Source organism: Gossypium hirsutum, chromosome D11, assembly GCF_007990345.1.
Source record: "Gossypium hirsutum isolate 1008001.06 chromosome D11, Gossypium_hirsutum_v2.1, whole genome shotgun sequence".
In the NCBI taxonomy this organism is placed as follows: domain Eukaryota; kingdom Viridiplantae; phylum Streptophyta; class Magnoliopsida; order Malvales; family Malvaceae; genus Gossypium; species Gossypium hirsutum.
The window spans coordinates 21,028,029-21,040,485 of NC_053447.1; the positions used below are offsets into that span (position 1 = coordinate 21,028,029).

A 12,457-nucleotide genomic window follows, 5' to 3' on the forward strand; every position below is an offset into this window, starting at 1 on the left:
AACCCAAACTCAAATGTTTCCCCAAACAAAAACATTGCAATAAAACAAATCCATATTCATAAACCCAGTACAGTAGATACACACACCAAGTGTTAGTAAATATTTACCTAAACCAACTTGCAAATAGAAAACAAAAATTCGTGAAGCTTCCTCAAATGCTAACAAATTTCCTAAACAACAATCTAACATAACTACTCAAGAGGCTGGCAACATTTTGTCAAAGGAGAAAATAAATAATAAGTACAAGCGAAGAGAAAGCAACAGTTATAAAAATAAGGGTGAAATTCACTGCTATTACCTTTACACACTTTAGCTTGCTTAATTTGGTCTGACTAAAAATGAAAAAAAAACAGAATATTTGGAGCTCAATAATTGCACTGCAAAACCATGCTCTATATCAAAAACTTACTGATGTAATCACATAAGATATGTGGCTATTTTAATCACATAAGAAGCTTAATAAGTAAATTGAAAACCAGTAACATAACAAAGCCGTAGACTAAGTTATCTGACAAATATAATACGCAGATCATGCTCACTATACCAAAACAGGCTTTTAGCGGCGTTTTTTTAGGCCTTTAGCGGCGTTTTTTAGCGCCGCAAAAAATGCCACTATTGACAACGTCGCTAACTTTTGCGGCGTTTATTTAAAAAACGCCGCTAAAGAACATGATCTTTAGCGGCGCTTTACCCACAAACGCCGCTAAAGAATATGACCTTTAGCGACGCTTTTTCCACAAACGCCGCTAAAGAACATGATCTTTAGCGACGCTTTACCCACAAACGCCACTAAAAGTCAGGTTCTTTAGCGGCGCTTTTCCCACAAACACCGCTAAAGAACCTGACCTTTGCGGCGCTTTTCCTATTAACACCACTAAAGAACCTGACCTTTAGCGGCGCTTTTCCCAAAAACGCCACTAAAGATCATAAAAAATAAAAAAATATTATAGAAACGTCACAAATCCAATTTAAAAATATATAATTTAATTTAAAAACGTATTAAAATGAAAATTCATGAATAAGACATAAGGAATCACAATCGAGGTACATTGATACCAATAGCATGATCAAAAAACTTAATCACGTACGGAAAACACATGGTTAGACAGAACTTTTTACATTTTAATACATCATAACCATAACTGGTACAATTTTCTACCCTAATTGCCGCACCAACTGCAGTTTCCAGTTGAAGAACCTTGATTCCATTGACCACCTGCAGCCAATTTTATAATTTAGAAATCAGAAATCCACCAGAGACGACATGGTAAGAAAGTGATACAAACCTTCGGGTTTGGAATGATCTCCATCTTGAGTGCATCAGCTTCCACAAGCCTCTTGATAGCATTCAGGTTGACCCACTTGTAACATTGACTGTTAGTACTAAGCCAAATAGACAATTCTAACATGTTAAGGCAATATGACTTACAAATTGTTTGTATTGAAAATTTTAAACTTTTCTATAGACTTGAACTAATTGACCTGTTACAAAGAGAAAATCATGTCAGCCTCAACCATAAAGTTTAATTATGCCCCCAATCCAAACATTCATCTAAACATTGATCTCATTGGAGTTTAATTCACAATATAACTTTTTTTAAAAAAAAATCTAAACATTCATCTCATTGGAGTTTTTAATTCTTTGGTTTGCCTCAAAATCAAACAAACCAATCAAAATGAACGTGCAGTACCTAAAAGCATAAGTTCATAAAGCCATAAACCCTACCATATGCTGTGGTGACACTTCAGTGGAAAACCAAAAAGACACATTTTAAATGAAAAGCTTAATTCCTACCTTGTATAACTATAACAAACTATTACAGGTTATGGAAAATATCTTACTTGATAACCATCATTTTATTTAATTTGTTGCACTGGTTTGAAATAGTCAGAAAATTTCTAAATTGGAACAGAAAGCTGTATAATATAAGAAAAGAAGAAAATAAATAGATTCTAGACATACAGGGTTGATATGCGCAGCAATTCATAAACCATATCTGTAACAAGTCAAAAAAGAAATGTAAATACATAAAATAAAATAAAAAACATTATAAACAGATTTAACCAACAAGGAAATATAAAGAAAATATTAAAATTTCAGTAGAAGAAACAGAATGCTAAACCTATAAGACATTAGGCAAGTTCAAATCACAAATGGTCAACACAAGCAGAATACTTCTTGATGGCATTTCTATCTACCTAATCCTCACTAATATATTTTATATATTTCTTATGCATCATGTTATTTCTTTGTTTTTTTCCGTTACTTTATATTGTGTTGGAACAACCTGCAATGTATTCAAAGTAATGTTTAAAAGGAAAACCAACTCCATAACTCACATTTTGCATATAAGCAGCCTATCATTCCCTTCTCCAGATCCATAACTCACATTTTGCATATAAGCTTGAATCTAGGAATCTTCCTGCAGAGAATTAATGCTACTGCACTTCTTCAAGTGTGCATGCATAATCAACCTGCAGGATAAAATCCAACCCAAGGATTTCAAAGAGAAATGTGAGTCAGACAACAGCACCAAAGAAAAGCTACACCGTTAATGCTTGGTTATCATGATACTTTCACCTTTGACCTTGTGCAGCTTCGGAAAATGAGGACACAATATATTCCTCTTAAGGGAGGGGGAGGGGGAGGGGGAGTTTAGAGATGTAAGGGCCTTTTTTACTGTTGACAAAACTCTAATTAAACAAAATGTTTACATGTGTACTTAGGGGTCTAGGCAATGTCACATTCAATTTGGCTTAAAAAAGTATATCAATCTTCTGGCACTCATAATTTTCTATAAGCAATGCCACCATTCAACTCCTATTACTCAAACTCCTTGAAATGCTAAGTGAAATATGATTCAATGCTTTTACTAAATTCTATTTCGTGATGTCTAATGGACACCACAATGCAAAGGCTGACTTTGGCACCTTTCAAACTGCAGTAAAACAATTTTTACAGTGAAATATTTGGAGAGAGACAGTAACTCGAACATTTCCCATCTTGTTATCAATGTTGGTTATAAATTTTATGCATAATATGCAGTACCTACTACATATTCTAATAATTTTAAAGACTGTACATATAACACAAAAATAACTACAGCTAATCAGAGTAAAAATTATACCAGTATTTTTTGCAAAAAACATACAACCATAAACTTTCATTTGCAGAAAAATTAAGTTACACCTTATGCTGAAGCTTTGTAAAATGTAAATGTAAAATGTAAAAATTTTATAAACAAAATTAAAAATCTAAATGTAACCTTTGTAAAATGTAAAATCTTTTTATCTATGAACCAATTAAAAATGTATCAAAAAAAATCCTTTATCGAAATAAGTAAATTTTGATTAACCTCACGAGGTCGTATGTAGTTGATGAGAATAAACGTGAGAAAACTGTAAAAAATTATTAATTTAAAATAATGCGTATGCAACACAAGGCCAGAAAGAGACGAGATATCTGTAATATATACTTTATATACACATAAATTATAGATGTATACAAAATGTTATGCACAAATATACCATTTCTTTTTTGTTCTTGAGATCACCAAAAAGGAAACCACCTGCAGCAAATGAGCATGGAAATGTCAAGAATAGTTAGTGAGTGAGTGAGTTCATTAACTTTATCAATGGGCACTACCCATCCACAGCAAGCATAAAATTTATATATCATATGTGAATAAGTCTAATGGACACCAACTGGACTTGCCCGATACTTGACAAAGATTGAACAGAATATCAAACCTAAAAAAGAAAAAGAGAAGAATAAGAACACACTCAAAATATGTTGAGGTGCCTTCCTGTTTGTCATTTTAATATCCTACTATGTAAATAAAAATCCAATATATACCCTTCAAAAAAATTCTAGAACACATATAAAGACAGACATGCACCACAAATATAAACAAGGAAAGCAGTGAAATAGCAGAGCATCATACCCAACATAGTTCTGGCACAAATTTTCATGTGATGTAGCTTGGAGAATTAACTTTTGAACTTGCAATTTTACAGACAAACCATGTTCCACTTCTCGGTTATCTCCAAAAGTTTCCAAACTCTGCTTGCCACGATCAACATAGTCGCCTAGAAATAGGTAATTAGCATGAGGAGGAAAACCCCCATACTCGAACAGCCTTAGTAAGTCACTATATTGCACATGTATGTCACCTAAAAACATAAACAAAAATTTTACAATTAAGATACAGGACTTGTACAGAGAGAAGATACAAACTCGTTCCCCCACCCTTCAACCCAAAATAATGACAAAATTAACTTGGTAATCGTTTCACTGGACATGCAGTTTCTAATCGAATCAGCAAATTAAGTCAATAATTGCAGTTTCCAACACTAAACTTCGACTGAACCTTGCAATATCCAACTTGAGCTAATTTTAAATCTATTCTGGAAACCCAGAAATAATCAGCAATTAAAGGAAGAAAAACAAAAACAAAATCCTCCTTTCCACAAAGTTGCTAATCGTATGCAGCTAACTTTGGAGAACTTTGGAGACGGAAAGGATCGAAGAACTTTGGAGAGAGGGAGAAAGAAGATCCGAGAAAAAGAAAGAAGAGGAGAAAGAAAAGAGTTTGAAAAGGGTGAATAAGCGAAATGCTCATAGACCGCGAAGAAGAGGGGAAAAATTAGGGGTTTCAGCGGGGGAAAATTAGGATAAAAAGGCGCGTTTTTTAAAAATAAAATAATTTTTGGTGGCGTTTACTAAAAATTAAAGTTCTAATCATAAACGACGCTGTTTTATTAAGCTTTAATGCATAGTTTTGACATTTTTTTGTAAAAAACGCAACAAAAAATTAATTTACTTAAGCCAAACGATCACGTTTTAAATAAATAATTCTAAAATTTTTAAGTAATATTTATAAGAATTATATAAAATTATAAATTTTAGGGTTTTTTTTGTCTTTTTTCTGTATTTTTATTTCATTTCTTATAATTTGGTCCTATATATCTAAAATAATTAATTATACGTACCTAAATATATATCCGTCCATATATATATACCAATACTTTTTTTAACTTATTTATTAATTCTATTTAAACTAATATTTAAATATATCAAATGGTTTAGATTAAATTTTTAAAATATATTTTTAAAAAAACTAATTAATCTAAACCCAAAACCCTGATCCGACCCTAGAATCCCTAACTCTTAACCCCTAACCCTTCTTTTAAAATTATATAAGAACTTAATTAATATATAAATTAAAAAATATTAATTAATCTAAACCTTGAACCCTAACCCGACCTCGAATCTCTAAACCCTAAATCACTAACTTTTAACCTCTAATCCCTAATCCTAAACCTCTAACCCCTAATTACTAACCCCTAAACATTATTTAGCCTCTAAACCTTAAACCTTAGCCTTTAAACCATAAACCATAACCCCTAAACCCATAATCCATAAACCTTAAAATGGTAACACCTAAACCTTAAACTCTAAACCATATACCCTAAACCAAAAACCCTAACTATAGTGATAATTAATTCTATATTTTAAAATTAATACTATCTCTTTTACGATTATATAAGAAATTATTTAATATATAAATTAAAAATCAATAATGTATCCAAAAAACTTTAAAATTATTTTAAATAATAGTATTTTAATTTTTTCCATTTTTAACAAATATTTTAAATTATTTTAAATCCCTGAGCATTAGCGGTGCTTCCCCGAAAGCGCTTAGGTTTTTTGCGGCGCTTTCTTAAAAACGCCGCTAAAGCCCTGAGCATTAGCGGCACTTCCTTAAAAACGCCGCTAAATCCCCGAAAGCTCACAAAACGGCGTCGTTTTGGCTTAGGTTTTTTGCGGCGCTTTCCCAAAAACGCCGCTAAAGCCCTGAGCATTAGCGACGTTTCCTTAAAAACGCTGCTAAATCCTCAAAAGCTCAAAAAACAGCGTCTTTTCGGCTTAAGTTTTTTGCGGCGCTTTCCCAAAAACGTCGCTAAAGCCTTGAGCATTAGCGGCGCTTCCTTAAAAACGCCGCTAAATCCCCGAAAGCTCACAAAACCGGCGCTTTCCCAAAAACGCTGCTAAAGCCCTGAGCAGTAGCGACGCTTCTTTAAAAATGCCGCTAAATCCCCAAAAGCTCACAAAACGGCGTCTTTTTGGCTTAGATTATTTGCGGCGCTTTCTCAAAAACGCCGCTAAATCCCCAAAAGCTCACAAAACGGCGTCATTTTGGCTTAGGTTTTTTGCGGCGCTTTCCCAAAAATGCCGCTAAAGCCCTGAGCATTAGCGGCGCTTCCTTGAAAACGCTGCTAAATTCCCGAAAGCTCACAAAACGGCATCGTTTTGGCTTAGGTTTTTTGCGACTCTTTCTCAAAAACACCGCTAAATCCCCAAAAGCTCAGAAAACGGCGTCGTTGGGCTTAGGTTTTTGTGGTGCTTTTTAAAAAACACCGCTAATTCTTATTGTTAGCGGCGTTTTCCAGAAAGCGCCGCTAAAAGCCTGTTTTGGTGTAGTGTTAGAAGTAAAATACTTGAGACATCATCATTTCAATACATACCAATTCTTCGTTTAGCTGGGGATAACAAGTTAACAGCTTCTGGTGTATACATTACAACCATACAGCTCAAAATGATATGTGTATCCACTAGCACACAATGCACGCCTAAAGAAGGAAAACAAAATATTACAAATGATGACATGCATACAGAGCATGACTCAAGTGGCCATGTCATCCAAAGTGTTTAGCTTTCGAAACGAATTTCCTTTTATGAAATTAGCTGGAAAATGAGATCCAACCGCTTAGAGCCCTACATGCTCTGATTATCCAAAAATGGAATATAAAAAGCCTTGAAAATCCCCCAAAAGCAGACACTAAAGAACTCGAATTAGCAAATTTCATACTTTTGAAATCTTCTATAAAGGCAATCCAACTCATAACTATAGAAGCTAACACCGAAACCTTAAAGTTAAGCTTACATCGCAATACAGTTCATATTAAAAAATTCGAGATTAATCACTAATTAACTGGAATATCAACAAACGACGAAACTATTCATATAATAACGAAAAAAAATTGAAAGTCATACTAATTTCATAAACCCTAATTTGAGAAATATGGAAGAGAAAAGGGAGAAAATGACATGTAACTGAAAGGAAAAAGTTTTAATGAACAAAAATAAAGTTAAACGATTAAGGGAAAAAAATAGAATATTTTACCTTTTGAAGCGGTAGTGAAGAGAAAGAGGCGAAGAATTTTTAGCCAAAAATTAGGCTCAAACAAAAAGTTACTTAACTAAAAATGTAACACCCCTTACCCGAGACCGTTTCCAGAGTCGAGCTCGAGTCATTACTTTACTTAACTTAAAAATTTGGGGTATAAAATTTTACTTTTGAAATTAATTTCACTATTTACAACAAAGCTGTCCACTTGCGCAGCAGTTACTAATTTAGTTATAACTCGAGCTAAGAAATTCAAAATTTAAATCCATAAATTTTTCCTGAAACTAGACTAATATGTATTCTTACCATAAAATTTTCAGAATTTTTGGTTCAGCCAATTAGTACAGTTTATTAGTTAAAGTCTCCCCTGTTTCACAACTCGACTATCCTGACCTCTTGTCACTAAAAATAAGCTTTCTCATTGTAGGATTTTTATATGGTGTTCTCACTTGTTTCTATAGAAAATAGACTCAATAAAGAATCTAGAAATATAAACTAAAACTTATAAACATTTTTTTACAATTTTTAATGATTTTCTAAACACAGAACAGAGGACTCCAAAAATAGTTCTGACCCTGTCTCACTAAAATTCACATATCTTAAAATATAAAATTAATTTTGCTACACCATTATTTTTCTATGAAAGTATACTCAATAAGATTTAATTATATATATCATTCACCTTCTAATTCATTTTATACTATCCTAGGTGATTTTTCAAAATCACGTCACTGTTGCTGCTTGAAATCTATTTCTTTGCAAATTTTACTCTTTCATGATTTCTATGCATGATTTATCACCTAAACATTTGTAACAACAAACACCTTCATACTTAGCCATTTTAACAACCATTCATCATCAAATACTTACATATCATTCTTTAGCAAAATCATAAATACAAACATTCAAAATAACTAAGTCCCTATACATGCCATAACCCAAACATGGTTCATCATAAAATACCGAGTTGTTGTCGTTGATAGTGCGGACGATCTCCGACGTCTTTAAGTTCCCGAAGTAGCTTTACAATACTATAAGAGAAAGAAAAATAAAATAAGTAAGCATAAGCTTAGTAAGTTTACTAACAAATAAATAACAACATTTAACACAAATAATTAAACTCAAATTTCAAGATCTCTAGTTTACTCTTTATTTAATCTCATTCTCGTTCTCTTGCTGATTTACTTAGTTTAACTCATGATCGTAACTTATTCTTCTCTTGCTGAAACATTGAGTATCAATTGATAATATAGTAAGTTCTTAACTCTTATAACTCATCTGAGCTTGCCATTTATGCTTTTAAATGAACTTTCATTAACATGATTCGTTTACTAGCCCGTTGAGCCACGTTGGAATAATAAGGATACTTGGGTCTTTTCTGATAATAACATGCCAAAGACATGTCCCAGACATTGTCTTACATGGGATGTTCTCATATCGATGCCCATGCCATGTCCCAAACATGGTCTTACGGGGGACCTCTCATCTCGGTGCCAACACCATGTCCTAGACATGGTCTTACATGGGACCTCTCATCTCGGTGCCAACGCCATGTCCCAGGCATGGTCTTACATGAGATCTCTTTACCCAAATGTCATGACATTTGTATCGATACATTCCTCATGTTTCAACGAGGCTTTTTAACACCGATTCTCTGTCATCTCATACTTGAGTCAACATTAAATAAATTCATAAAAGAAATGCATAATTGCTGGAAAATAACATTATTAATAATAATTATTAAAATATTATATTTATTTACCGTAAACTTACCTCGGTACAAAATATAGCCAAATTCACCAACTTAGCCTTCAACTTTATTATTTCTTTTGTCTAACCTCGAGTTTCGTTCTTCTTGATCTAAAATAGCAAATTTAACTCATTTAATACCCACATTTATCAAAATAGCCCTCGACTCTAACTTTTGAAAAATACAATTTTGCCCCTAAACTTTTACATAATTACGCTTTTGCCCAAAGTTCGGAAATTAAACTTCATCTCATATTCCTATGTTATATAACATGCTGAACATTTTTCTTTTCTATGACAATATCAAATTATCACTCTAACACTTATGTACATTAGGGGTTTTTACCGATTATGTCAACTTACTCGTTTTCGCTTAAAATCGGCTAGCAAAAGTTATTTAACATAATTTATAGCTTCATATTCCATCATAAAACATCAAAATAAACACTTTTCACCTATGGGTATTTTTTCAAATATAAACCCTAGGTTAAATTATTACTAGAATAAGCTAAATTAAGCTACCGGGATATCAAAAACGTAAAGAACATTAAAAACGAGGCTTGGGATCACTTACTATGGAGCTTGAAAGCTTGAAAACACTAACTATGGCTTCTCTCCTTGCTACATTCGGCCTAATGAAGAAGATGATCAAAAATTGACTTTTAATTTTGTTTTTAATTCATTTTAATAACTAAATGACTAAAATGCCCTTAATGAAAAACTTTGGAAACATGCCTAACCATGTTCATTTTTGTCCACCAACTTAACCAATGGTCTAATTATCATATAAAGACATCCAATTTAAAATTTCATAACAATTGGACACCTCTAACATATAGAACTCAACTTTTGCACTTTTTACAATTTAGTACTTTTGACTAAATTGAGTGCCCAAACGTCAAAATTTTTGAACAAAATTTTCACGAAATATTTTCGTGAAATTGTAGGCCATAGAAATATAATAAAAATAAATTTTTCCTCATCGGATTTGTGGTCCCGAAACCACTGTTCCGATAACCTTAAATTTGGGCCATTACAAAAAAAAAATAGAATGAATTTAAAAAAAGATATAAAAATAGAATGAAATGAAAACTTACTTGAATTTTTTTGGTTTCGGCGAAGAGAATGGCGATGAGTAATTTTTTGTTGCTGTTGCTGGTGAAGAATTTATACAGAAGAGAAAAGGGTTAGGATTTGAAAGATGACAAAAAGGAGGGGATTTGGGGAGAATAGTTAGGGATTTCGATCAGTTAGGGGAAATTGGATAAGAAATAAAGGGATTTGGGAAAAATAACTTAGGGATTTCAGGAAAATCTGATTTGGGGAAAAACTAAAGGAATTTTGAGGCTAACAAAACAATGCCATTTAAGTCAACTTTAATAAAAATTTGCAGCGTTTTAGTCCAAACGCCGCTAAAAACGGTACCATTTTGTAAAATTTTAATACATATTTGCGACGTTTTTGGTCCAAACGCCGCTATTGCTTCCTTTTGCGGCATTTATAATAAAAACACAGCTATAGCTCTAACATTTAGCGCCACTAATGTATAACTTTTACGGCATTTTTAGTCCAAATGCCACTAAAAACGCTACTAAAAGTTTAATTTCCTTAAGGAAGAATGGAGACGTGAACTGTTTGTCTTCAGCAGCTTCAAATTACCCTTAAATTCTATCCATTTCACTTCCTTTAAATCACATTGTAATAACCTCTCTATTAGCTTTAATCTGGCTAAATTTTCATGTAAAAAATCAGTGGTAATCCCCATTAACAAAAGCTATAAAAATCACTCAGAAAACACACCCTATCAGGAGTAACCAAAAACAAAACCAAAACCTGGCCTTGCTTTCACACCCAATCCCAAAGCGGCAGCAAACATCTTATTCCCTTTTAGGCACTATAAATAGCCGACTATATAAACGCTTCGATTTCATTCCACGTGTACGCCTCGATGATTCTTATTCCACGTTGGCAATCCCCAGGTCTCTTGATAAACCAATCCTAGAACGCCACTGTCTTTTGACACAGATCCCGACCTCGCTATAAATTCTCCTTCCTGTCATTTATACGGGCATATGAAAGCAAAACCGTTTTTTCTCTAGACTCTTCCCTTGTAACTGTTAAAATCTTTGTCACTGTGATCATTAATGGCCACCGCTGAACCTGAAGTTCCAGTCACTGAGCAGCAGCCGGCGGCAGCAGAGGAGCCAAAGCCGGCGGAAAAGCCTGTGAAGGAGAAGAGACCCAAAGCTCCAAAGGAGAAAAAGCCTAAACAACCCAAATCCACAGCACGTCCTCCTTATTTTCAGGTACTCACTTTTTTATTGTTTAACATCGTTTGTGTGGGTTTTAATTTTTTTTTTTGGTTAGTTAAATTAAGGGTGGAGTGTTGTGCAGATGATCAAGGAGGCGCTTTTGGCTTTGAAAGAGAAGAGTGGTTCAAGTCCGTACGCTATAGCCAAATACATGGAAGAGAAGCACAAGGCGGTGCTTCCAGCGAATTTCAGGAAAATCTTAGGTCTTCAGCTTAAAAACTCAGCTGCCAGAGGCAAGCTGATAAAGATCAAGGCCTCTTACAAGCTCTCCGAAGCCGGCAAAAAAGAGAAAGCCCCTGTTACAAAAGCTAAGACAGAGAAGAAAGCTAAGCCAGCTTCGAAGCCGAAGAAAGCTGAGGCTACAAAGAAGCCAACAAAGAGAGTCGGGGCCAAGAAGAAATCAACTCCAGCAAAGGCGAAGCAGCCTAAATCTATCAAGTCACCTGCGGCTAAAAAGGCCAAGAAGGCCGCTGCTTAGAACAAATGTGTAGGAGGCCACTTTAGGTTTTATATGTAATCAGTAACTTATCTTTGTGAATACATGGTTGTTAGTTCGGTGCTTGTGTTAAGGAAATAGTGGGGGTGGTTGTTTGATCTTTTGATCTGCAATGGAGAAGTGACTTTTTTGGTATGTATGAATAACGTAGAATGGCCAGACTGTTGTGAATCCCCGTATAACTGTGTTGAAATGGCAGTTGATAATGGAGAAATACCATGACCAAAAAATTCTATATGTGATGATTGATACTCTGATTGAATAACGTGACAACCGATGGATGGGATAGTCTCTGTTTTGGGGTTAAATGGGGGGAATAGGAATACAGTGGAGATGGTGATGGGGCTGACATGGTGGACTATTAGTGGGCTTGGATTCTGTTTGATCAGGTCTCTTTTTATTGTTTCGAAACACGGATGTTATCTTATTAAAAAAAAAAACTGAAGGTCACTGTCTCATATTAAATTAACAATGTTATGAATATGGTAAAAAAGATCAATTACAAAGAGAATTGACTAATTTATTACAACAGGTATGTTTGAGTGGTTTAGGGTCTTTTTCAATAATCCAATTTCTTTTACAATCTTGAGGTGTAAAACTCAAAATTTTAATTTGACTTTTATTTTTTTTACCAAGAAAGTAACGTTGGGATGGTTTTTTATTCATTTAGATATTAGATTTAATATGATTTTTCTTTTTTATTTTAATGT

General features: G+C 33.7%; 1 protein-coding gene across 1 annotated transcript; it reads left to right on the top strand.

Moving 5' to 3' along the window:
* The first annotated feature begins 10,850 nt into the window (after positions 1 to 10,850).
* LOC107912798 (histone H1) lies at positions 10,851 to 11,984 on the top strand. Its single transcript, XM_016841130.2, has 2 exons — positions 10,851 to 11,245; positions 11,334 to 11,984. The coding sequence occupies exons 1-2, from the start codon at positions 11,084 to 11,086 to the stop codon at positions 11,727 to 11,729; spliced, it is 558 nt and encodes a 185-aa protein (XP_016696619.1). The 5' UTR covers positions 10,851 to 11,083; the 3' UTR covers positions 11,730 to 11,984.
* Positions 11,985 to 12,457: the final 473 nt, after the last annotated feature.